At 42.9% G+C, this 27,218-nt stretch overlaps 1 protein-coding gene across 15 annotated transcripts in view; it reads left to right on the top strand.

Annotated features, from left to right (window-relative positions):
- The window catches only part of INPP4A (inositol polyphosphate-4-phosphatase type I A), a 133,290-nt gene that overhangs the window by 95,591 nt on the left and 10,481 nt on the right, over positions 1-27,218 (top strand). For 9 of the 15 annotated variants that reach the window (XM_060187493.1, XM_060187492.1, XM_060187489.1 and 6 more), the window contains 10 exons: positions 5,138-5,321; positions 6,508-6,726; positions 9,993-10,245; positions 14,691-14,723; positions 18,073-18,245; positions 19,739-19,862; positions 21,976-22,102; positions 22,338-22,478; positions 24,775-24,872; positions 25,847-25,959. In XM_060187493.1, the coding sequence (XP_060043476.1) occupies positions 5,138-5,321; positions 6,508-6,726; positions 9,993-10,245; positions 14,691-14,723; positions 18,073-18,245; positions 19,739-19,862; positions 21,976-22,102; positions 22,338-22,478; positions 24,775-24,872; positions 25,847-25,959 (1,465 nt within the window). The remainder of the gene's footprint in view (positions 1-5,137; positions 5,322-6,507; positions 6,727-9,992; positions 10,246-14,690; positions 14,724-18,072; positions 18,246-19,738; positions 19,863-21,975; positions 22,103-22,337; positions 22,479-24,774; positions 24,873-25,846; positions 25,960-27,218) is intronic. The other 6 variants (XM_060187496.1, XM_060187497.1, XM_060187494.1 and 3 more) reach the window with 3 other exon arrangements.

The raw sequence follows: 27,218 nt of genomic DNA, 5'->3' as shown, positions 1-27,218 counted from the left end.
TATGTTGAATAGTAATGGTGATAGTGGGCAGCCCTGTCTAGTACCTGATCTGAGGGGGAAATGCTTCCAGTTTTTCACCATTGAGTATGATGTTGGCTGTAGGTTTGCTATATATAGACTCCACTATCTTCAGGAATTTTCCATCTATTCCTATTTTTTGTAGTGTTTTGATCATAAAGGGATGTTGTATTTTGTCAAAGGCTTTCTCTGCATCTATTTATATGACCATGTGGTTTTTGGTCTTGCTTTTGTTGATGTAGTGGATCACATTGATTGATTTACGTATATTAAACCAACCTTGCATGCCTGGGATAAACCCCACTTGGTCATGATGAACAATTTTTTTGATATACTGCTGTATCCGGTTGGCTAGAATTTTGTTCAATATTTTCGCATCTATGTTCATCAGAGATATTGGTCTGTAGTTTTCTTTTTTGGTTGTGTCCCTGTCTGCTTTTGGTATCAGGGTGATGTTGGCTTCATAGAAGCTGGCAGGGAGTATTCCAGTGTCTTCAATCTTCTGGAAGACTTTTAAAAGTAGAGGTATTAGTTCTTCTTTGAAAGTTTTGTAGAATTCATTTGTAAAACCATCTGGTCCAGGACTTTTATTTTTGGGAAGATTTTTGATAACTGTTTCAATTTCATTAGCTGTGATGGGCCTGGTCATGTTATCCACTTCCTCTTTACTTAGTTTTGGAAGTTGGTAGGTATCTAGGAAATCATTCATTTCTTCCAGGTTCTCTAACTTGGTGGCATATAGTTGTTCATAGAAGCCTCGCATGATATGTTGAATTTCTGCAGTGTCTGTTGTGATATCTCCTCTTTCATTTACTATCCGATTTATTTGGGTCTTCTCCCTTTTTTGTTTTGTGAGTCTGGCTAAAGGTTTGTCGATTTTGTTTACTCTTTCGAAGAACCAACATTTACTTTCATTGATCTTTTGTATGGTTTTCCTATTCTCAATGTTATTTATTTCTGCCCTAACTTTAGTAATTTCTGTCCTTCTGGTTGCTTTAGGGTTCCTTTGTTGTTCTTCTTCTAGGTCTTTAAGATGTGCAGTCAGGCTGTTTATTTGTGCCTTTTCTTGTTTCCTAATGTGTGCTTGTATAGCTATGAACTTCCCTCTTAGGACTGCTTTAGCTGTGTCCCAAATATTTTGATAGCTTGTGTCTTCATTTTCATTGAACTCTCGAAACATTTTGATTTCTTCCTTGATTTCCTCTTTGACCCAGAAGTTGTTAAGAAGTGTACTGTTGAGCTTCCACATTTTGGTACTGTTACTAATCTTTTGTTGATTGTTAAGTGTTAGTTTAATTCCACTGTGGTCTGAGAAGATGCTTGGGATGATTTCTGTGCTCTTGAATAGGCTGATGCTGTCTTTGTGGCCTAACATATGGTCTATCCTTGAGAATGATCCATGTGGATTTGAGTAAAATGTGTATTCCAGTTTCTTGGGATGAATGACTCTGAAAATGTCCAATAGTTCTAGTTTATCTATCTCTTCATTTAGCTCCCTTATGTCTTTACTGATTTTCTTCCTGGATGATCTGTCAAGTTGAGAGAGTGGGGTGTTGAAGTCCCCTACTATGATTGTGTTACTGTTAATATATTGCTGTAGCTCTTTCAGTAGATGTTTGATGTATTTAGATGGCTTCTCATTGGGTGCATAGATATTAATAATTGTTAAGTCCTCTTGATTGACTGATCCTCTGAGCATTAAGTAGTGTCCATTCCTATCTTTTTTAATCTTATCTATTTTAAAGTCTATCATGTCAGATATGAGAATAGCTGTTCCTGCCCTTTTTTGTGGGCCATTGGCTTGAATGATAGTTTTCCATCCTTTCACTTTAAGTCTGTGCTTGTCTTGTTGCGTTAGGTGAGTTTCCTGTAGACAACATATTGTTGGGTTGTGTTTTCTGATCCATCTTCCTACTCTGTGTCTTTTAATAGGTGAATTCAGGCCATTCACATTTATTGATATCAAAGATTGAAGATATTTTAACGCCATTCTTGTAGATTTTTAGAGTGTTTTGATATATGTTCTATTTGTGGTGGTCTGGTTGTTTATAGGAAACCTTTCAGAACTTCTTTCAAGGCAGGCTTGGTGATGGTTGCTTCCTTCAACTGTTGCTTGTCTGAGAAGGTTTTGATGCTTCCATCTAGTCTGAATGACAATCTAGCAGGATATAGTATTCTTGGCTGAAAGCCTTTCTCATTGAGCACTCGATAGATATCTTGCCATTCTCTTCTGGCCTGTAGTGTTTGTATGGAGAAGTCTGCTGCTAATCTTATGGGTTTTCCTTTGTAGGTGACTCTTTTTTTTTCTCTTGCAGCCTTCAGGATCCTTTCTTTATCCTTATTCCTTTCCAATCTAAGTATGACATGTCTTGGTGTCTTTAGGTCTGGGTTAATTTTGTTTGGGACCCTCTGGGCTTCTTGAATCTTTATGTCTTTGGTGTTGTCTAGACTAGAGAAATTTTCAGCTATTATGGCCTGGAGAACGCTTTCTTCCTCCCCTTGTCTTTCTTCCTCTGGTAAGCCAATAATGCGTATATTGTTTCTTTTGAAGTCATCCCATAGGACTCTGTTGTTGTTTTCAGCATCTCTTAATCTCTTTTTGAGATCTCTTACTTCTTTTTTAGTTGTCTCTAATTCATCCTCAATCTTGCTAATTCTGTCTTCAGCCTCATTGATTCTATTCTCTCTGCCCTCTACTGCTTTCTGGAGTTCATATATTTTGTTGCCCTGCTCTGATACTGTTTTAGCTTGTTCAGCTAGTTGCCTTCTTAGCTCAGCAATTTCAGCTTTCAGCTCTCTAATAACCATGAGATTATTAGAATTTTCTTCCATATTCTCATTTGTTGTTCCTGCAGTTCTGATTACAATTTTTTCAAATTCTTTACTCACTCCTGTTATTATTTCCTTAGCTAATGTTTGGATGTTGAACTCGTTGTTTTGTGCTTCGCCCTCTGGAGGACTTTTAGCTGGACTCTTGTCCTGGTTGGAGTCTCCATTATTTTTTCTTGTTGTTTTAACCATTTTATATAAGTTAACAGTTTTTTCAATCCCTGAGTTGGAGTTCAGTGGTGTAAAAGCCTTTTTTTTTTCCCCTGTAGGCTATGGTAGCCTGAGGGCTTTTAAACTATCAATAGGCTTCTTGGCTTAATCAGTGACTCCTGACCAAGAGATAAAGCAGGGTGTGGCAGAGATAATCCAGTGGTTATACAAAGAGACTTTCATAGCCCTTCAGCTATGCCACCGAGGTATAGGTCTTCTCGTGAGTTTCCCAGTTAGATCTCTGTCCCCTGTTGTCCCTCCCTGTTGCTGCTCCAGATTCTGAGGGTAGTAGCAATGGAGACTCAGAGTTGTACTTGGTGAGTCTCTGGGGAGTCCTTTCCTCCCTTCAGCTGTCCCCTTGTTGGTGGAGCAGACTGGAGGTGGTGTCTCCACTGACAAACTGTCGAACTGTTAGCAGTCACTTAATCTCTCCTTAGGCCCCTCTCTCCTCTCTGTCACCAGCCACGCGTGTTTGTACTCACGGGTGATTTACTGGGTTTCTGTGGTCATTCTAGTCCTGTCTTGTTTCGGTCCGGGTGGTCTCCTTTGGTATTCCTAGTTGATCCAGGAGAGGAGAGGAGAGGAGAGAAAGCGATCTGCTGCTCGTAGCTCCGCCTCCCTGTTCTTTTTTTTTTTTTTTTAAGATTTTATTTATTTATTCATGAAGATAGAAGGAGAGAGAGAGAGAGAGAGAGAGAGAGAGAGAGAGAGAAAGAACCAGACATTACTCTGGTACATGTGCTGCCAGGGATTGAACTCAGGACCTCATGCTTCAGAGTCTGATGCTTTATCCACTGCGCCACCTCCTGGACCACAGGTTCATTGTTCTTAATAGCTGCGTAGTATTCCATTGTGTATACATATCACAGCTTTCTCAGTCACTCATCTGTTGTTGGGCACCTGGGTTGCTTCCAGGTTTTAGCTATTATGAATTGTGCTGCTATGAACATAGGTGTACACATATCTTTTTGGCTGGGTGTTATGGAGTCCTTGGGGTATATCCCCAGGAGAGGAATTACTGGGTCATATGGAAGGCCAGCAGTGCAGAAGGGTTCCTCTGTCCCCACAGCCTCTCTAGCATTTGTTGCTGCTGTCCTTTTTGATGTATGCCATTCTCACAGGAGTGAGGTGGTATCTCAATGTTGTCTTTATTTTCATTTCTCTGACAATCAGTGACCTGGAGCAATTTTTCATTTGTTTGCTAGCCTTTTGGATCTCTTCTGTAGTGAATATTCTGTTCATCTCCTTGGAAGTGCAGTTTTCTAAAGACTCTGGGGTCAGCTGTGAAATGGAGGAACATTGTGGGTGTGTGCACAGAAAGTTCAAAGTTCTGGAGGGCTAAATGAAAAATGTGAGGTTTTTTAGGCAAAGTTCAACACCCACTGCAGTCTACTTGCATTGTCTTAAACACTTGCAGTGTTGGCAGACCCTGTGTCTCCACTTCAGCACTGCTTAGAAGTTGACAGAAGGGTTCTTTAGGTGAAAGATGGTGAGCATTTGGGTAGTTACTGGGTTCAGTATCCATACACACATAAGCTTATATATGGTAAAAACACACATACAAACATAGACAGACTTTTTTTATTTTATTATTTCTTTAAATTTTCTTTAAAATATTGTTGCCCTTATTGTTTTATTGTTGTAGTTATTATTGTTGTTATTGATGTCGTCATTGTTGGATAGGACAAGGAGAAATCTAGAAAGATGGGGAAGACAGAGGGGGAGAGAAAGATAGACATCTGCAGACCTGCTTCACCACTTGTGAAATGACTTCCCTGCAGGTGGGGAGCTGGGGGCTCAAACTGGGATCCTTACGCCAGTCCTTGCACTTTGCGCCACCTGTGCTTAACCCTCTGCGCTACTGTCCAACTCTCTGTATTTTACTATTTCAAGCTTCTACCTTACAGACAGAAAGGGTATGCTGAGATTTACCTTTGTGAATAAATAGGTAGTTTAGTTTAGGAAAACATCCCTTTTTCCTAACATACGTTTTGTGTCAGTCATGATTTGGGATTAGGAAGTTACTGCCATCCTCATCAATTCAAGAGAATCCCTTAGAGTCTTTTGTTATTCCTTCTAGTACATCTTCTGGCTGTCAGTCTATAATCTACATACCACAGGACATCATCAGAGCCAAGGAGATCATTGCTCAGATCAACACTCTGAAAACCCAAGTGAGTTACTATGCGGAGCGGCTCTCAAGGGCAGCCAAGGACAGGTCTGCCACTGGTCTGGAAAGAACACTTGCCATTTTGGCAGACAAGGTAAGAGGGGCCACCTGCTGCATGTGAAGTAGTGGTCTCCCTTGGGTTTCTAGAAACCCTGGACACCTTCTTTACCTACAACTGTGCACACAAAAGGTGACACTGGACCAACCTGAAGTTCTCACCTCAGAGCCACTTTTCACAAAGGTTAAGAGAGGTCTGGTGACTTACCAGTGCTCACTGAGCTGGACTTAGGGATGGAGAAAGAGTTAAGCCAAGGACATAGTCCAGGACTCAGACTCCCAATTGCTGCTTCATAAAGATGTGCCTTCCACTAAGTCCCTGGAGGTCAGTGCTGAGGCTAGGGCAGTACTGCTGCTCTCATAGTAACCCAGCATGTTTTGGGCCACATTTTTACTGTAATTGAAATTCAGAAAAATAAAGTGGTTATGAAGATATAAGGGCAATATAATTTTATGAATGTATACATATTCAATAAACCATCTTCTAGTTATAATTTGATCCTGATTAAAAGTATATAAATACTGATCCATACTGGGGAAATGATATATCAGAGCCCTTTGAGTGATGATACTTTTTCGATTACTAAGTCTTTCTCAACATGCAGGCACACAAGCATTCACAGAGTGTGATCACACTTCCCCACTCTCACCTGCTTCACTGGTGTGAGTGCTGTTCCTTCACACAAATTTTTGCTAACAAAATGATTGGGATCTGGGATTATTTCCACCTGGGAAAGAAATATTATTAGCTGCAAATCCCTCTTACTTATACTCCCTAGAACTAGGAGCCCTGTGCCTGGAGTAACACTGCCCATTGCTCAGGCTTTAGGTAGTAGGTGTTGAAATGCGAAATCAAGTAACACTTCCCTGATTAACCTGAAAGCCTGACCTCTCAAATTAGAGGGAACACATAGGAAGTCAGTGAAGGCTGAGACACTTCTCACTAGGAGGTGGGAGCCAAAATATCTCAGATAAGTCTCTCTCCTTCTCTTCTTATATTCTCTATTCTCTTGGTGGAAAATATTTGCTAAGATTCTGTCCATCCAGTCTTATGGCAGCCTGTAAACTTAGACATACTGAGGACTACAGCTTTTGAGTTGTTTGTGCTGTGGGGAATGTAGAGGGGCAGTTTCAGGCCTCAGATGTCATTCGTGAGCTCTCAGGGAAGACAGGCCTTAGCCCTCACCTGTGGGCTCAGTACCTGTGTTTATGTATGTCCGCAGACCCGGCAGCTGGTTACAGTCTGTGACTGTAAGCTGCTCGCCAACTCCATCCATGGGCTGAATGCAGCACGGCCTGACTACATTGCTTCCAAGGCATCTCCCACCTCGACTGAGGAGGAGCAGGTCATGCTTCGAAATGACCAGGACACCCTCATGGCCAGGTGGACGGGCAGGAATAGCCGGTCTTCTCTGCAGGTGGACTGGCATGAAGAGGAATGGGTGAGTTTGCTCTCTATGACCTGCCATCCTGCTATACTGTGCTTGGGTTGAAAAGTGCTAAGTTTCAAAGTGCTAAGTGTCTTCCCCTCAGAGGTGCCTAAAGAGTTGGCTCCATTAAACACAAGATCCAGCTCTTCTTCCTAGGTGGCTCTTGGGCCAACTGGTTTAGAAAGGGGGTTGTAGTTTTTTAAAATAATTTTTTATTAGTGATTTAATAGTGATTGACAAGATTGTGGTGAAAGAAGGGTATAATTCCATACAGTTTTCACCACCTGAGTTCCATATTCTCTTCACTCCACTAGAAGTTTCCCTCTTCTTTATCCCTCTGGGAGTATAGACCAAAGATTTTTTTTTTTTAATTTCTTTATTGGAGGATTAATGGTTTACAGTTGACAGTAAAATGCAAGGACCAAAGATCTTTATGGAGTACAAAAGGTGGGATTGCTTCTCTGCTGGACATGGGCATTGACAGGTCAATCCATACCCCCAGCCTGTCTATATCTTTCCCTAGTAGGGTAGGGCTTGGGGGGAGGTGGGGTTTCCAGTACCCATTGATGAGGTCATCTGCCCAGGGAAGTAGGTTGGCGTCATGGTAGCATCTGCAACTTGCTGGCCAAAAAGCATTAAGATATAAAGCAGAACCATTTGTTTAATAATCAGGAACCTAAAGGTAAAAGTATAGCAGATTAAATTTGGAGTTTTCATTTTGGAAGGATCTAGGAAGTCTATTTTAGGTGTATTTCAAGGGGCCCATGACTTTACTAATACTTGACTAAGCCTAACAGCTTACATGCAGGTGGGCTAGGAGTACTGTCTGGAAAGGTGGTGTCAGAGTTTAAGATAGAACTAGAAAACTGGATCAGGGCAGAGAGAAGCTCCCAAATATGGGACAAATATATAAATATCATTAACTATAAACCCCATCAATCTGACCTTGGGCTCCATATCTATTCATATTTAGTACAGGAGTCTATGTAACTTCTGCATACGGTTCAGTCTGATCTTGCATTCCATGGTCATAGCTAGGAATATTCTAGGCTGCATGAGAACCCTCACAAGGCTAGAAATGGGCCTTCCTTATGACCCAATAATTCCTCTCCTGAGATATATTCTAAGGAGTAATATACACCCGTCCAAAAAAGATGCATACACCTATGTTCATAGCAGCACAATTCGTAATAGCCCAAACCTGCAAGCAACCCAGGTGCCCAACAGCAGATGAGTGGCTGAGAAAGTTGTGGTATATATACACAATGGAATACTTCTCAGCTATTAAGTATAATGAGGCCACCTTCTTTGACCCATCTTGGATGGAACTGGAAGAGATTATGTTAAGTGAAATAAGCCAGGAAGAAAAAGATGAGTATGTGATGGTCCCACTTATAAACAGAAGTTGATAAAGAAGAACAGAAAGAGAAATGCAAAGCAAAATTTGACTGTGTTTGGAGTATTGCACCGAAGTAAAATCTTTGGGGGTTGGGGTGGGAAATGATAGATTTTCAGGTTGTAATTTTTATACATGTTCTTCATGAGAAGCAAAACTGTTATGGGTTGGGCTAGTCTTGGGCCTGCTTGTATAGGGGGATTCATTCTGGAGCCTTTGCCCTGCTGGAGTCCTCTCTCCTCTCCCTAAAGTAAGGGTGCTCCTACCTAAGCTGCTTAGAATAAGCCACACCTCCCTTGCTCCATCGGTGGTCTGCTTGAAGGTCTTCCTTCTGGGACCCTTCATATCTCTGAAGGTATGGGACTGCTTCTGACATTGCATCATATCATTGCTTCTTCACAGGGCTGGCTCTTGAAGGCAGGATCAGTATCTGTCTTCTTGAAAGATTTGTGTGTGGGATGGGGTGGTGGCAACTAGAACATCTCTCTGGCATATCAAGTGCTGGGGATTGAACTCAGGACCTCTTGCCTGCTAGTTAGGTACTTTATCCCCTTTGGCACCTCCTGGGCTTTAGGATCTGTATCTCTTGATGGAGTGATATATCATACAAAGATTTTTTTTTTTCTATTTTATTTGATTAGACAGAGACAACTTGAGAAGGGAGGTGGGAGATAGAGAGGACAGAGAAAGACACCTGCAGACTTGCTTCATTGTTTGTGAAGAGCGTTCCCCCTTGCAGGTTAGGAGCAAAGGTTTGAACTAGTTGTTCACATGTGTACTCAACCAGATGTACCACTGCCCAGCTCCCATATGCATATTTTTAAAACATTTGTTTATTCATGATAGCAGGAAAGAAAACCATAGTATCTTTTTGGTACAAGTGATGCTAGTGGTCAAACTTAGGACTACTTGCTTATAAGCCTGACATTTCCCCCTGTACCAAATCCTGGGCCAAATGCAACTTGTTTTCTTAGAAGCTTTGTTGTAAATTATCAGTCATCAGTGAAGTGCTCCTCCAGCCCTGCAATGACATCTAGTAGTCTGTATGGGTTTCTGCACATCTTGACCTGCCACCTCCTGCATTACATGGTCATCTGCTTTTACTGTCTTCCTCCCAAAAGAGACCTTAGCCCTGGGCCAACAAGATAGCCCATCTTGTTTTGTTATGTATAAATTTCAGGCTTGAAACTGCCCCCCCCATCCATACATGCTCACTGGAGAAAGATTCACTGTAGTGGTCTCTTTCCCATACTCCATTTGTCTCTCTGCCTGTATCTGAAAGAGTGGTAAAGACCCAGTGATGGTAAAAAGGAAAAATAAGAGGGCCAGGTGGTGGTACACCTGGTTAAGTGCCCACATTAAGGTGTGCAAGGATCCAGGTTCAAGCAGGGGGAAAGCTTCACAAGTGGTGAAGCAGGGCTGCAGGTGTCTCTATCTCTTTCCCTCTATCTCCTCCCCTCTCAATTTCCCTCTGTCTCTAATTTAATAATAAGTATATGAAGAAGAGGAAACTTCAGTCATCTATGTGATGGTTGTAGGTCTACAAGGTGGGGAGTAGGAGATGACACTGGCTCACCAGGCCTTACAGCCTCTCTGCTGGCACTTGGAAAGCATCAGGAAGTCCTGCCTGGATTCCGAGATAATAGCTAGCAGGCAGCTCCCAAATTGTAAATTCTGTGACTACAGAACATTGATTTCTTTTTTGAAAAACAGATATAAATTAGTGTGGATTTAGGAATCATCATAAAGTTTTCAATTCTTGGGCTATTTTAATTGAATTTGGTGGCCTGGGCTGGGGGAGCAGTGGGACGTGGTTTGGTTTGCTTCCTGTTGTTTACCTCATTGGGACAGCTGGCCCAAATAGGCCTTTTTGGTTTGGAAGGAGAAAGTATGGCTGAATGTTGACAAGAGCCTGGAGTGCATCATACAACGTGTGGACAAGCTGCTGCAGAAGGAGCGCCTGCATGGTGATAGCTGTGAGGATGTCTTCCCCCCAATTGGCAGCTGCACAAGCAAGAAAGGTAACCGAGACAGCCACGCCTACTGGATCCGACCAGAGGACTCCTTCGATGCTCTCCCCTCACCATGCCCCTGCACCATGCCCGCTACTGCATGCCATCCTCACCCATCCACACGTGCGTATGCATCCATGCTGCCCATCTGTGCTTCCTCAACCTCACACCGTCAGTCTGTCCATTTGTGTTTCTGACTCTGTGCCTCCCTTTCCCATGCAGACTGCAGGGAGGGTACTCAGCAGGCTAGGCCCTTTCTATGGGTGCAGGATAGGTCCTAAAGGCAGGGCTCCTCTAGTCTTCATACCCTTGGCACCTGCATGTGCATCTGCATGGGTGGCGCTTGGGGCCCTCCAGGGTCACTTGACATGGCTGTGAGGGCTGGACTACTGGATGCTCTGGTTTGTAAAACCAATCTGAACGTGAAGAAGCCACAATGCAGGTGCTTTTCAGATGGGATTGTTTCTTGCATTAACTATTGATTATTGGTAACTAACATAGGAAAAGGTGAACAGTGCAGGGACACAGCTAGGTGAGTGCTGTGAGCAGGGCAGCAGACTTATCTCAAGGCGAGTGGTCATTGACTGGGTGAACTTTTACCCAGCAGAAGCATAGTACCTTGAACTTGTTGGTAATGCACGTGGTGGTACTCAACTCCTTACACTTTGGGAGCCTGAATTAGCTTTCTGTTCAGCATCAGCCTTCATGGTGGGATTTTAATTTGTAATAGAACTTTGGTAAAAAGCAACATATTTTAGAAGTCTTCTGTCTACAGGGACATGGAGTTTAAAAGCATACTCTGTCTCATACATAGCCTTAAATCTGGGCATACATGCCTTCTAAGTAAGTGGATTCTTAATCCCTGTAGCTCTCGGCCTTCTACCTTTTCCTGTGATATGGTTCAGGCAGTGGAGACCTAATTTCTGTTTCTTCTGTGCTCTTATTTGGGTGTGAATCTTACTCCTTTAGCAGAGCCTCTTGACAGATTCTTTGTAAGATAACTTTACCTCTTTAATCTGCCTGCAGTCTGTTTTCAGAGCATTGTCTCACTTGAGTCTGTTTCAACAGTGTTCATACCTTTCACTTTTCCATCTGTGAGGGATTGTGATTCCAGTTTCTCAAACCTGTGTTTGGCTCATGGAACGGTTTTGTCTCTGTGTTCTCATTTTCCTGTGTACATGGTGTTTCTTTTTAAAACTTTCTGAAAATATACTGCTCATTTACCTTTAATATTATTTCTTATTAAATTACTTTTATAAGTATAAAGTAGCTTATTTGATTTTTTTAATGGAGGAGAGAGTTTAATCATATATATTGTTATATCTGTAGCTTAAGTGTCATTTCTAGGCACTTCCCCATATTCAAATATAGACACATTTAATTACAATTCTAAAGTTCTTTGTGAATTAATTATAATATTTAGGTTTTTACTTACAATTGTGTGTGCTATACAAACCTGCTCATTTATAATAATGAGAATGTGAAGTGTACTTTTCAGAGAGTCTAACTCCATTGACCAGTACTTGAAGAAATGTATGAAACCATGTGACAGTATATTAACTGTGGATGATCCTTCACTTTAAAATCTTGAACGGAGCCAGGAGGCTGTTCAACCCACAGTGTAATCAGCAAATGGAAAAAATAGATAAGGCATTAATTTTACTCAATTTCTTTTCCTCAGTGGCCAGAGTCAGCCTCTATCATGATACTTTTAATTTAAAATAGGAAAGCTATCAGGGGAGAGGATGGGATATTGGATTCTGGTGGTGGGAATTGTGTGGAGTTGTACCCCTCTTATCCTATGGTTTTTGTCAGTGTTTCCTTTTTATAAATAAAAATTGTAAAAAAGAAAAGAAAAGAAAAAAATATCCCAAGTTACTTGGGCACTTGTTTTGGTCCAAAGAGGAGATGGAGTTCATACTAGTATATTTGTTATGTATGAATGACCCTGTGCTTATTTGCAAGGCAGCATCAGTTCTTACTCCAGTTCTCTATCCTGGATTGTTGGTTTACATCTTACACCAGTGAGTTGTCCTACCTGTCAGCTGGTCCTTCTGCAGAACTGAGCAGAGCCTTGCCTGTTGGGTGAGGAGCAACCAAGGCCATGATTCCACACACCACTGACAAGTGTCTGTCTTTCAGGATTACAGACGATCATTAGAACTCAGTGTGTTCCTTGTTTAATCTTTCTACGTCCTAACTCTCTTATCCCAACTACTAAGATTTAGAGCCTGTTATTATTACCCTCCACACATATTCTCTCTTGTTCTTCTCATCCCCAAAGAGTCATTGAAACTTCAAACCAGGGTTTAAACATTTTTTATTATATTTATTTATTTACTTATTTATTGAACAGAGACAGAAATTAAGAGGAAAGGGGAGATAGAGAGGGATAGAGACAAAGAGACACCTGCAGCCCTGCTTCACTACCTGTGAAACTTTACCTCTGCAGGTGGGGACTGGGGGCTTGAGCCTGGGTCCTTGTGCACTATAGCATGTGCACTCAGCCAGGTATGCTAACACCCAGCCCCCAAACCAGATTTTTCTTAACCTGAGATCTATGGGTACTACCTCAGGTTCCTGAGCTCCTGAGACTATTGCTGACATTTGCCTGTGGTTAGAGAAGAAGACCATAGTAGACATTATATCTCAAGGGACTCCATGACTTAAGACTAGTTACAGGTCACTACTGGTTCAAGTATGCCAGAGGAGTCCCTTCTCACTCCCCTTTCACTGAAGGATGAATCACCAGTAACTCTGATGTCACCTTTGGTTTTGTTTGTTTGTTTGTTTTTTAATCTAGGGCACTGCTCAGTTCTGACTTATGGTGCTGCCAGATATTGAACCTGGGGTCTCAGAGTCTAAAGCATGAATGACTTTTGCATAACTATTGCACTGTCTCCCCACTCCAATCCTGATGCCTTCTTGGGAATGATTCAGACCCCCTTGTATGTACTTATCAGTACAGGGGATCATAAAAACAGGCTCTTAAACGTTCCTCCTCATTCAGACTTAGAATTTGGGAGGAAGGATTATGGGGAGGCAGAAATCTCTGGTTTTCCCCTACCCCCCCAAAAAAAAATCTATGGTGATTCTGATTTGCCACACAGCTGTTTAAGAATTATTGCCCTGCCTCCTTCCATACTACTACTGGCTTCTTTCAGCTAGATAGATAATTTCGGTATTTTGGGCTTAAATCAAGAGGCTGAAGTTGCCAACTCACAGAGAGACCTTTAATTTTCTCTGTTTCCTTTCCTTTCTTTTTTTCTTTTCTTTTCTTTTCTTTTTTTTTTGCCTCCAGGGTTATTGCTGGGGCCTGGTGCCTAGCTATGAATCCTCTGCTCCTGGAGGCCATCTTTCCCATTTTTTTGCTGCCCTTGTTATTTTTATTGTTATTGTTATTATATCTATTGTTGTTGTTGGATAGGACAGAGAGAAATGGAGAGAGGAGGGGAAGACAGAGGGGGAGGGAAAGATAGACACCTACAGACCTGCTTCACTGCCTGTGAAGTGACACCCCCCCACCCCCGCAGGTGGGGAGCCGGGGGCTTGAACCGGGATCCCTACTCCAGTCCTTGTGCTTGGTGCCATGTGCGCTTAACCCATTGCACTGCCACCTAGCTCCATATTTTCTCTATTTCTATTTCCTTTTCTAACGTAAGAAGTCATTGTCAGATATGATTAGAGAAAAAAGATCCATGCCACCCATTCTGAACAATCCAGGTTATAAAAGTTTCTGTAAAACTTGTTCTGGCCATTCCTGGGGCTCTGAAACCACCCATTTCAATAACTTGAAGATGCTCTTTGAACTGAAAAGCTTAGACATAAAGTAAACCTTTACTCAAAATGATCTATTTTCAAACTGGTTTTATTTTAGGTGGTAGCTTAGATGACTAGAAGTTTTATAGTTTTTAAGGAAAACATGAAATAGACGAGTTCTTCCCAATGTGACTCACTGTTGCTGAAATAGAATTAAAATTGGTATTCATTGAGGGACATGAGGAGACAATCTAAACTAAGACTTCTTCCAAATTATAAAAAAATTATATTTAGTTCAAATTGTAGAATAGTTTAGATATTTTTGCTGTTTTGATTTCATACTAAATCCTAATCCTTTGGTTCTCAACAGACAGTCTTTGCCCCAGATCCTATAGGTCAACCAGGTCAGTAGGTCCTGAATTGTGACTTTTAAATGTACTGGTTAGTCGCTCTCATGACAAGTTTGTTTCTAAATGCCATGAGCTGATATAGGGCTCTGCCACATACAATGTGATAAATACAGAGACTTGATCACATTGAAATATGTTCGCTCATCCTCAAGAGCATTTTATGTTGAAGTATCAGCAACATGAATGTTTATGTCAGTGAACCAGGTAGTCTGCCACCAAGAGGGCTCAGCTGCTTCACAGTGACTTCTTGGGGCAAAGGCAGACATGCCCTAGACCTTGTCTTTTCATTTTAGCCACCTTACTCAAGCTGCTGATGCAGTTTCTCTAAGCATTGAGTTGTTCATGTTTGAACTGTGTGCTGCTCCTTAATCATCCATATTGCCCTCCATTTCTGTGCAGATTGCAGCCCCCCTCCTGAAGAGTCCAGCCCAGGTACGTGGCTTCCATTCAAGGTTTCTACAGATGTCTCTTTAATACTAAGGTAGTACTGGTAGTGAAATTGCCAAGATTTCACTGTGCTTCAGAGTTAGCATAGTGTTTTAGGAGTGTCTCTATTGTGAAACCTGTAGCCACTTTTCTTAGGTTTGATGAGGGACTTGGACTGGGAAGTGGTTCCAAGCAGGATACCAAGTGCATGAGTTTTCACTTTTCTTTCCTACATCCTTTTCAAATGATTGGTGTTCATAAAATGTGTTGTGGTTCCTGGCATGGGTTTTCTGACTTAACAGGTGCATACTTGACAGTGGTGCTCCCCATGAGTTCACCTGCAAGTGTGAGCATTACATGGAATGGATGATGAGATAATTCAGATGTCACAGCGATCATAGTCACATAGCATGTTCTTTTAGACTTTTAGGTATAGACTGAGACTTAGGATGCTCATCAGGCATTGCTACAGGGTTTAGTTAACACTAGTGCTAGAAGTGGAATTTTTCTGCTGTATTTGTAGAAATCAGTGTTTATGACTCTAGTCCAGGGATCAGCAAACTTCAGCCCTGAGTGAATTCTTGTCCACTGCCTGCCCTCATAAATAATGTTTGATTGGAAATCAGTTGTGCCTATTCGTTCATATATTGTCTGTAACTGCTGTAGGCAGTATGTCAGATTTAAGTAGTTGCAGCAGAGACCAGCCCCCACAGTCCAGTTGCCAGAGTCTAAAATACTTACGGTGTCACCCTTTAAAGACAAAGTACTTCAACCCCTGCTCTAACTCAGATTGAGTTTCCTGGATATGGCTTTTGGTTTCCCAGAATGAACATGATCTTGCCCTACCCCTCTACCTCTGATGTTTTTGCCTGACACTATAAAACAGCTGTATAATCAGTCTGCTGCTGATGCATTTCAACTGGATACAAATATGAAATACCAAGACACCTATTTTATGTCTGAAACACATCAAACCAGTAAGAGTGGGACTAACCCAACTGTTACCATACATTTTTAGCAAATCCTGTTACCCTTACAGTGCTGTTAATTCACCTCAGCTCTCCATGGTGATGCTGGGTGAAAAACCATAAGACCCCAAAGTTAGCCCACCAGAGGGCTGTTCCAGTTGGAGGCCTCATACCCCCATTTGTTTTCTTGAACCTATCAGGTGAGCACGCATGGGTTTTTTTCTCAACTCTGAGTTTTCTTATAGAACTATAGGGAAGTTTTGTGGGATCCCAGGTAGCCCACAGACGGTGCCTGTCCTAGTCTCCAGCTGTGCCATTTCTAGAAGCTTTTCTGGTGCCTTTTCCATAGGTGCTGCCAAATGGACCAAAATGCGTTCTACCAAGAGTACCTTCAGTTTTCCCCACAGAGCTGCATTCCATCTAGGCTGAGACAACAGTGCTTCTCTCTTGAGCTTCCTCTTTTCCTTATTAATGTGTAAAGATAAAGAAACAGAACATGGATTTGAAAATTACTCAAGTTGTAGGTCTGTAGATTGATTGCCAAGTCAGCAAGTGTTGTAGGTCAGATACTAGATATAATTCCCATTTTATCAAGACAGACCCAGGTGGTTGAGAAATAAGAGAACCTGACTGTGACCCTCCACTGCTTGGTAATATGCGGAGCTTGGCCTCACATCTTCCTCTGCTCAATCCAGTGTTTAGTGCCACCATGATTTATTTAAGCCTGCCTTTTTTTTTTCTATTACACATGTAAGTTCTTTTCCACACAGTGTGCCTGCATATCCAGCTAGATTATTTTTAATTTTTTATTACCACCAGACTTATTGCTGGAGCTCAGTGCCTGCATGATAACTCCACCACTCCCAGAGGCTTTTTTTTAATTACTTTTATTTATTACTTTTTAAATAGAGACGAGGGAAGAGGGATAGAAATGGAGAGAGAAACAGACAAACCTACAGCAGTGTTTCATCACTCATGAAGCTTCCTCCTGCAGGTGAGGGCCAGGGGCTTGAACCTGGGCCCTCACACATGGTAATGTGTGTGCTCTACCAGAGTGTCACCACCTGGCTCCCTATTTCCAGATTTCAAATTACTGCATATACTTGAACATCTGCATTAGGGGCTAGGTGACAGCTCACTTGGAATTTATGCCCTGCTGTAGTACTGTATTGTCTCTCCTCTATCTTTCCATTCTCTCTATCTCTCCTTTCTCTGTCTCCTAAAGGAATGAAAAAATTGCCTTGGGGAACCACTCAGTGGTAATGTTGCACACATGTGAGGCCCCAGTGTCACTCACATTAAATAAGCCCTCCATTAACCAGACACTGAGTGTAAGGAGGGCCCTTGACAGCTTTTAGGCATTTCAGTATCCCACGCTAACCATATAGTTTAAGAGTAGAATCAAAATCTCCCTCCTCTCTGCATTGATGTGGCTTCACAGAGGATAAAGATCAAATGTCTATTTTTGGGCTTTGTGACCTGTTAGGAATACCACTAGTGAGAGCATGCTTTCTTTCTTTCAAATGCTCTAAATAGGAGGGGGGAAAGAAGAGAATCAAAACCAAAAATACCTTTCACATGGTTTTCTCCACCCAAGACTCTGTTTTTTTAAACGTCATTTTCAGTACAGGGTCAGAGTTTCCTTACATTCTTTAAACATAAACTTAAAAACTAAGTTAGAAATAAATGGTAACTGGGTAGGAAGGTGGGGGTGGAGAAGAGAGTGAGTACAGAAGTGACTTGAGAGCTGAAAATGGAAGAAGTCATGGGGCTAGTCTTTCCTCCTACATGGAAAGAGTTTAGAGCTGTGACATAAAAGGCCTGACAAGGGTGGAGCTGCCCTTTGATCTAGAAGGACATAGATCTCTACTTTGACACCAAGGAAGGAAGGAAGGAAGGAAGGAAGAAAAAGAGAAAGAAAGGGAAGGAGAGGCAGAGGAAGCTAACAGACTACATTCCTGGATGCCAGTCTCTCCCTAGGTGGAGGAATGGTCCTCCTATGAATGGGGATATTTCTCTGCAGACAGAATAATTTTCTTAATCATGACTTTGAGACTTACTTCAGTCATGCCTTTCTGAATTGTTTTCCTCAAAGACATACTCTTGAATATTTCTGGGAGGGGTCACCAACAGTTTCTTAGATTTCTTTGTCTCCTAAAAAAGCCTCAGACTAGAAGGTTAGGGGGTGACCTGCTTCCAGACTGAACTCAATACCAGCTCTGGGCTGAGTATGGACCAAGCTGAATTAGAGGCTACAAGAAGGAAGGGTGGAGAGTGGGAGAAGGGCTGGAATGGATGGAGGTTAGATTAGGGGATGGGAAACTTTGAGTTTCACAGTCTGATTTTTTGAGACTTTCTTCTAAAATGACTCCATCCTTTGTACCCAGGTGAATGGAGTGAGGCTCTCTACCCATTGCTGACCACCCTCACAGACTGCGTGGCCATGATGAGTGACAAGGCCAAGAAGGCAATGGTGTTTCTGCTCATGCAGGACAGTGCTCCCACCATAGCCACGTACCTGAGCCTGCAGTACCGCCGTGACGTGGTCTTCTGCCAAACCGTAAGCCCTGGGAGGCCATCTCCTATCTCAACAAAAAGACCAGGGAATCACTCCTTTTTGCTTCATATGTGAGAAAGCACTGATCATAGGATTCTACCCTCTGTAATGTAGAGGCTCAGGTTCCAACACAGAGAAAAATCTTCTCTGTTAATCTGTATTTCAATTTTTTTTTTAAATTCTCTTTTTCAGATTTTTTCTTAATTTTTCTTACCTTTACTCATTTATTGGCTAGAGGCAGTCAGAAATGGAGAGGGAAAGGGAGGCAGAGAAGGAGGGAAACAGAGAGACACCTGCAACTCTGCTTCACCACTAATGAAGCTTTCCTGCTGCAGGTGGAGATCAGGGGCTCAAACTAGGCCCTTGTGCACTGTGATGGGTGTGCTTAACCAGGTATCCTACCGCCTGGTCCCTATCTTTATTTATTTTTTTAATTTTTATTTATAAAATGGAAATATTGACATGACCATAGGGTAAGAGGGGTACAACTCCACACAATTCTCTCCACCAGATCTCTGTATCCCATCCCCTCCTTTGAAACCTTTCCTATTCTTTATCCCTCTGGGAGTCTGAACCCAGGCTTATTATGGGGTGCAGAAGGTGGAAGGTCTGCCCATTTTTATTTAATGAAGGGAGTGGGAGAAAGAGCATCATTTTGGCATATGTGCTGCTAGGGATTAAACTCAGGACCTCATGTTTGAGAGTATGTTCAGTGCTTTATCCACTGTGCCACCTCTCAGGTTATAGTTTCACATTTGTTTTTCCTTGGGGAAAAGAAAGCACCAATGTAATTAATATCTACACTGGCTGTTCCTGTATCAAGGAATGGTGAAGTCTCTAATGGTGTAACACTACCCCCCCCCCTTTTGATAATCTTTCAAAGAAGTTTAGTGATAATAACATGCATGTTTGCTGTCAGTGTAGTTTGTGTCCCTGTGTATAAAACAGTAGGCACCTTAGTTATATAGCTTGGGTGAAGCTTTCTTTTAATGAGTTCTGCTCTCTTTCAGGCAACTTACTTACTCCACGCCAGCTATCGAATTAGCAGAGTACACAGGGACGGAAGGTTGAGCTAGTTCTTTGTGCAGTTTCCCACACCCTCCCCATGAGGCATGTTTATCCCACAGAAAACCTCCACCTGAGGAAACTCAGAGAGTGACCATGTTCTTTCTGACTTCTATTACTTTTTTTGTGATCAGTCAGTTTCCAGCTAGAGTTGGTGTGGATATGTGAGTATACAGACCCTTCTACTGTGAGGAATCTTCTAGCTTCTGGAAGGTTTCTGCCCAAAAGTAACCCCAGCAGGTTGGGTCAGTAGCTGTATCACAGCAAAACCTACCTTTGGGAGCAACAGGAGCAGAGGTCTTCACCTGTCCTCTGTGGGCTCCAGACTTCTAGGAACATAGGGATGCTGAAGCCCAGTGAGAGCAATGATGTTGGGGAGCTCAGGAGCCGGGCCATGGCCTGTACCTACTTAGCACCTGTCTCCCCCACAGCTGACTGCTCTCATCTGTGGCTTCATCATCAAGCTGCGGAACTGCCTGCACGATGACGGCTTCCTGCGGCAGCTCTACACCATTGGCCTGCTCGCCCAGTTCGAGAGCCTGCTGAGCACCTACGGTGAGACCTGAGGAGCTCCACACCCTTCGCTCCACACCCTTCACCCCACCCAGGGTGCTGCAGTTCATGAGCTTTGTTGGCATGCATGATTTTCATTCATTCTTCCTGAACATTTTTTTCTTTTTTCCTTTATTGGGGGATAAATGTTTTACATTTGACAGTGAATACAGTAGTTTGTACATGCATAACATTTCTCAGTTTCCCACATAATAATACAACCCCTTCTAGGTCCTCTGCCATCCTTTTCCAGGATCTGTATTTCCCCCCACCCCCACCCCTTTTACTTTGGTTCAATACACCAACTCCAGTTAATGAACATGTTTCTGATTACACAAATGGTACATATTAATAAAATAAATTCATATGTCAGCAAAATACATAATAGAAGCAAATGAAGGTTCTCTGTTGTTACATGTACTCTCTTCCCTGAGCTTGTTCTATGTCTTGAAGGATTTTTTTTTTTTAAATGCTACAATTCAGCTGACCGGAACTCTTTATTTATTTATTATTATTTTTTTAAAGATTTTATTTATTTATGAAAGACAGGAGGAGAGAGAAAGAACCAGACATCACTCTGGCACATGTACTGCTGAGGATTGAACTTGGGACCTCATGCTTGAGAATCCAAAACCTTATCACTGCACCACCTCCTGGGCCACTTTTTAAAATTTTTTTATTTTTATATTACAGAATTACATGTCATGGGGGCTTGAATCCACTCCATTCCCACCACCAGAGTTCTGAATCTTCACTCTCCCCACTACAATCCACCACTGTTCCCCTAAAGTTTTAGACATGGGCCAACCATCTTCTCTGCAACTGTCTGTCCACATTTATACATAGTTGCCCCTTCTTTTTCTGATTCACTCCTCTCTTTCCCTGTAAGCCATTCATAACATCATAACTACCTCCATATGTCCCTTTCCTTTTCCTTCTCGCTCTGGGTGCTGATGGAGCTGGAGTGCAGAGTCCTCTTATCTTCATCCTATCACTTCTCCCCCGCTGGGAGTATGGATCAAGGGTGTTTCTGGGGAGCAGAAGGTAGGAATTCTGGCTTCTGTAGCTGCTTCTCCACTGAGCATGGGCATTGACAGGTCGATCCATACCCCCAGCCTGTTTCTATTTTTCCCTAATGGACCAGAGCTCTGGAGAGGCGAGGGTCCAGGACACACTGGTGAGGTCATCTGCCCAGAGAAGTCAGGGTGAAGTCATGGTAGCATCTGTAGCCTGGTGTCTGGAAGGTGGCATGATCTAAGTTGAGACAAGATGGTTAATGAACAGGAACCAGAAAGGATCAGAGCAGTTGAGCTTAGGGATTTTAGGGTAGAAGAAAGCTAGGAGAACCATTTTAGGCATGTTCCTGGGGGCATACCATAATAGTAGTTTTGCTTGAGTTTGGTTGAAGGATTTTTCTAGTTAAGGATGAATGAGAATTACTAAGCAGCAATTTCCTGTGGAACAGTTGGGTCACTTCTGAATTGTGTCTATTAACACAGTGCTGTTATGTGTCTCAGTACACATAAGTCTTTGTGTACTTGTGGACCCAGTTCTCAGACACTAAATTACTAGATGAGATCGGGTATGTTTAGGGTGGTATAGCTTTAGACTCAGACACTAAGCTATTACAAGGAAAGTTTGCTGGGGGGGGCACTTTTAAATTTCATAGAAATTTCCAAATTGTCTTGTAGAAAGGCTCCTTTCTTCCTAACTTCATTTTCTATTTATTTATTCTGAAAGGATAAAAAGTAGATACATTTTAAAAATATTTGGAGTTACAAGATATCAAACAAATGTCAAGCCATGCATACTAGAAGGATCTAACCACCATGTTATATTTTATGTTTCCTGCCATTTTCTTAAGAGCTTACTTGACCTTCTGAGACCCTTCATTTCTCCTTTCCTCCCCACACTTTCTCTTATCAGGACAGGGCTGAGAAGTGTGGCACACTTCCAACAGAGGGGGGCTAGTCACAGGGAGAGGAGGCTCAGCGGTCCCTCACGCATACCTGTGCCCCCTCCCCTCACCTTCCATCTGCTCCACCTGTAAGCATGTGATTGTCTAAGGAGTGCAGTCCCCTTATCCTGACAGCCCTCTCTTTTCTCTTGCCTCCAGGTGAGGAGTTGGCCATGCTGGAGGATATGAGCCTTGGAATAATGGACTTGAGGAATGTAACCTTTAAGGTCACTCAGGCCACTTCTAATGCCTCCAACGACATGCTGCCTGTCATCACAGGAAATCGGTAGAAATACATATATTTTTCTTAACTCTCAAAAGTAATGTTCGATACATGTCATGCATTTTTAATTATTATTTTACCCGGTTAAAAATATTCAGAGGTTCCTAAGTCACTATTTGGGAATCAGTGAGGTAGACACAAGTCCAGCTTCTCTTGTTGTGGAGAGCTTGGTTTCTCTCTCCTCCCTCCCATCTCTCCCATGTCACAGACCTGGTTTCTTCTCATCACTCTTCTGCAGAGATGGGTTTAATGTGAGGATCCCTCTGCCTGGCTCCTTATTTGACTCCCTGCCTCGGGAGATCCAGAGTGGCATGCTGCTGCGGGTGCAGCCAGTCCTCTTCAACGTGGGTATCAACGAGCAGCAGACGCTGGCTGAGAGGTGTGTGCTGGGCAGGGGTTGGAGTGGCCAGAGTTTTGGAGATGAAGTAAAGAACCTTTTCAGTCCTCTTAGATTCTGAGTGCTGTGTGGGTTATACCATTCCTTCCTTGCTTTGACTAATGTTGTTTAAGTGCAAAAACCCAGGTCTGTCTTTGGTGTTGGAGATACAAAGAAGAACCGAAGTGCTCTCTGTCCTCGACAGGTTTACATGAGTGGGAAAGAGATGTGGGTGCAAGGATGAAGACAAGTACAGGGTGAAAGGAGCTTCTTGGAAAGGAGATGATGTCTGAAGTGACTTTTGAAGAGTGAGTGGGAGTTAGTTGGTCAGGGAAGGAGGTAAAAAAGAGGCATGATACCCTAGATGAAGAATCCTCAGTGGAGCAGGCCACAAGAAACCAGGTGGGGGCTTGAGGCCCTAGTCTCAGGCAGGGATGGGCTTGGTTAGTGAGGTTAGTGAGGCTGTGTGACACACCAAGAGCTGTGCCTTCAAACTCCCTCCAGCTTCGCTGTCAGGTAGGAGTCACATGTGCTCATGTGAGCATATAAATATGTATAGTGTGCAGGAGCTGAGTGTGAGGTCAGCCTGTAGTTGCCTTCTATTTGCACAGGGACGAACATATTTCCTGTTTCACTGTTGCATTCATGCATATTTCAGAATGAAATGATGAGATACTAGTAAGGAAATTTGGTCTTCAGGATGGTTTCCCCTATTTATTCTGTTCCCTTTGAATCCAGTGGTCAGTGTCCATTGACCCTTAGGTGTTAGGTTGCTCCCACTTAGCAAACAAAGCCTCACCAGTGGGAGACATGGAAAAATGTTTACTAGTCAGGGCATGAGCAGGTTGACATTTAAAATGTTTATTTATGCATTTATTTATTTTGAATAGAGAGAGAAAATGAGAGGAAAAAGAGAGGAGATAGAGAGGATGAAAGAGAGATACCAGCAGCACTGCTTCATCACTCATGAAGCTTCCCCATCTGTGGATAGGGGCCAAGGGCTTGAACACAGGGCCTTGCACATGGTGATATTTGTACTCAACCAGGTACACCACCACCACCTGGTCCTCTCAGGTTGACATTTTAAGTGGATCATTTGCTGACTCTGCTGGAAAATATGAGGGGGCAAGTGTGATGAGCAAGGATAGTATAGCAGGAGATGTGAACTGAAGAACAAATTCTGTAGTGAAATGGAAGGTTTAATCTCAAGCAGTGTGTGAGATAAGGTAGACATAGGCTTCTAGATAAACAGTAAAATAGGGTGAGGTGCTCCCTAAAGTGCTCAGGAACCTTGAAGAGGCTCATGTAGAGGAGCAGGTAGAGAGCCAGGACTGGGCTGAGACACCTACCCAGGATGCAGAGACTGAAGTGTGAGTAGAGCTAGGGAGCACTCTGGAGAACAGCAGTGTGTGGGTGAGTAGGGAGAAGTCCTGGGGGATCTGAGAGACTGTTCCCCACATCTGGTAGCTATGTCCCGGACAACTGAATAAAAGCTATATCTGAAAGCAGTGGAAGCAAGGCCATAGTGTAGTGAGCAAAGTGCCAGGTGAGGCAGGACATGCCACTGGGAAGAGGAAGATCTGCAGTCCTAGCCCTGTTTCTTATCTGCCCCAGGCACTCTTATCTCCTAAATTTATCAACAAACCCATCATTCCACTGCTGTCTCCTCTCCTAGCTTGACTTGGGTTGCCGTGGGAGGAGGAGGGGTCTCCTACAGCACAAGGGACTGGTGTAGATCACCTTCTGATGATCTCTCGGGCATATCTTTAGCAAATCATGCATGGTTCCTGCTACAGAAATTGACATACTTGTCACCAACACAGAGAAGACTCTATGCTTGGGGGGAGAGGGGTGGTTTTGAATTTAGAAGTACAAAGTAATTGTTTGAGAAAAATCAGCTTTCTATGTACTTAGAAGACAGTGACATTAGGGGGGCTGGGTGGCGGTGCACCCAGTTAAGCAAACAGTACTATGCGCAAAGACCTGCTCAACCACCCAGGTTCAAGCCCCCCTCCCCATCTGCAACAGGGATGCTTCACAAGTAGTGAAGCAGGTCTGCAGGTGTCTATCTTCCTCTCTCCCTCTCTATTTCTCCTCCCCTATCGATTTCTCTCTGTCCTATTGAATAAAATAGGGAAAAGAAAAAAAGAAAAATATGGTTGCTAGGAGCCATGGATTTATAGTGCTGGCACTGAGTCCCAGCAATAACCCTGGTGAACATAATAAAACAAAACAAATGAAGTAAAGTGAAATGAAATTGATGTCAGCCAACTAATAATGTTCCCTTATAACCTCAAAGGTTTGGTGATACATCTTTACAAGAAGTTATCAACGTGGAGAGTTTGGTGCGGTTAAATTCCTACTTTGAGCAGTTCAAGGAAGTTTTGCCTGAGGATTGTAAGTATTTCTTCCTTACTGAAGATTTTGTCTCTTGTCTTTGTTCCTTTCGGCTATCTGAACCCCTTCTGCCTCTCAGGTTGGCTGCTTACCAACCTCCTAGACACTTCATCCATGTGCGCTATTTCTTTCTAGCTGCTAACCCCATCCCCACTGGCAGCATAACCACCTGCTCAGACACTATCTACAATCCCCCTCATACCCAGGAGCTTCCTTGGGCTATATAGTACCTACTCATCTCTTCTGGTAGATTCTCTAATTACCTTCATAGAGTGGGATTTACTCACACAGAGTCTTATCACTGCTAGTCATGATGAGGTCAGCAGCATGCAATGTGCACCCGCTGGTAGAACAGGAGGAGTAACAGAGGTGGGACCCCACTCAGCTGGGGATCGGCTTGCCCCAACCCCTTGTATGAGCTGTCCCTGCTCATGGCACATGGAGAGTCAGATGCTGGGCAGATGCTGTTTTGAGTGTTGGGACAAGAGGACCCTGAGGGACTTCCAGCCATCCCTAGTAGGGTAGAACGTGAAGGCAACAGTCTCTTCACTGACATGCAGCCCAGACATATACTGCTAAGCTTGGACAGGAACCTATGGCTCACAGTCCCCTCTAACATGGGAAATTCTCTCTTAAGCTTGGTCTTGCAATGCTCACCAAGCACTTGTTATGTATAAAGCATCTGAATGCTGTCCTAATTCTGCCTCAGTAATCCCTTGTCTACATTCCAGAACTGAAAAGGTATGAGATGATTTTCCTGTGCTAATGTGGTAGTGAAGGGAATTAAGTGCTTGGTGTCCTGGTAGCTAAGTTCATTGCCCAAACACTTCCCTCCCTCCTGCTTAGTTTATACTCATACTCACAGGTCTGGCCTGGAACTCATCTTTTGCCATTTCCATGGTGGGACAGGACTCACTCAGGCTGCAATTGCTAATGTAAGCCTGGCTGTCACAGACTTGACTCCTTTCTTCTAGGCCTACCTCGGTCTCGGAGCCAGACATGCCTGCCAGAGCTGCTGCGGTTTCTGGGTCAGAATGTGCATGCCAGGAAGAATAAGAATGTGGACATTCTCTGGCAAGCTGCTGAGGTACTCATTGTAGTGAGAAAAAGTATGTTCTTATTGTGCCTTTTCCTAGCACTAGTAAAACAGATAAAAACCTAAGCCAGGAGTAGAGAGAAAAACCTCTTCATATGGACACCAGAGAAAGAAAGTGAATGTTCTTAAACTCTGGGAAAGACAAGTGTTTATGACTTTAGGCCACCTGAATTCTAGTAAGTCTGACGCAGAATCTGTCCCCGGGGACTTTCAACAGGCTGCTGGCAATGGTGACTTTCAGGAGGTTGTACAGTCACAATCAGCTCAAACTGATAGCCTACTGCATCTTCCAGTAGATTCAGAGGGTGACTGTGGTAAACCTTACAATTTCGTGAAACAATGTCAGAAAGAGACAGAGAAACCTGTAGCTATGCTTCACCACTTGCAAAGCTTTCCCCCTGCAGGTGGGGATCGGGGACTCGAACCTGGATCCTTGTGCACTGTAATGTGTGCATTTAACCAGGTGTGCCACCGCCTGGCCCCCCCTTATAACACTTTAAACAAAAAGTGAGACTTATCCATGTGACATAAGGAGGCTAGGGGCTAACAGCCAAATGTCTCTATAGTAGCACAAACAAAGTAGCAACCGTTTTTTTCTCCCTGGAGAAACATCTACATCCATCCATCCATCTATCTGTCTGTATCTGTGTTTGCCTCTCTTCCCTGCTAAACTAAAGTCCCCATGGCTAATCCATTGCAATATTTGTGTACTCTGGCTCCTCACCTCATGGTTGTAGAGACCAGAAAGAACTGCTAAGCAGACCAGTGTCCCCTTCAGACTAGGACCTGTCACTGCATGATATACTTGTGGGCAGTTTATATCTCTGGCCTCCCCATTCATGAATGTTCACTTAAAAAAAAAAAAAAAAGAACTATTGGTGGCTCCAGCTTATGCCACATGTTTATTCATGTTTATTATGCATGTAGAAGTTGGTGAGGATGTTTATGTCTGCCTTCACTTGGTCAGTTATTTCAAAAAAAATGACTGAAATCACTCTCTCCCATGCTAAGGGCTGCAAATTGCCTTAAAAAAAATCTTCTTTCTTTTTTCTTTTGACCCCTCAGCTTTATGGCTATATATGGTTCTAGGGACCAAATAGGGACCTCTTGCATTGAAGTTCATTGTGCTGCTGCTAGACTATTTTACCAGACTTGAAAACTCTCTCTCCCTTACTCCCTTTCTCCCTCTCTCTCTCTCTTTTTTTTTTTTTTTTTTTTTTTTTTTACCCCTAGACTACTGAGCAGATCTG

Source organism: Erinaceus europaeus, chromosome 3 (assembly GCF_950295315.1).
Source record: "Erinaceus europaeus chromosome 3, mEriEur2.1, whole genome shotgun sequence".
Classification (NCBI taxonomy): Eukaryota; Metazoa; Chordata; class Mammalia; order Eulipotyphla; family Erinaceidae; genus Erinaceus; species Erinaceus europaeus.
The sequence above is the reverse complement of the archived record's forward strand: the minus strand, read 5'-3'. Positions and strand labels throughout refer to the sequence as shown.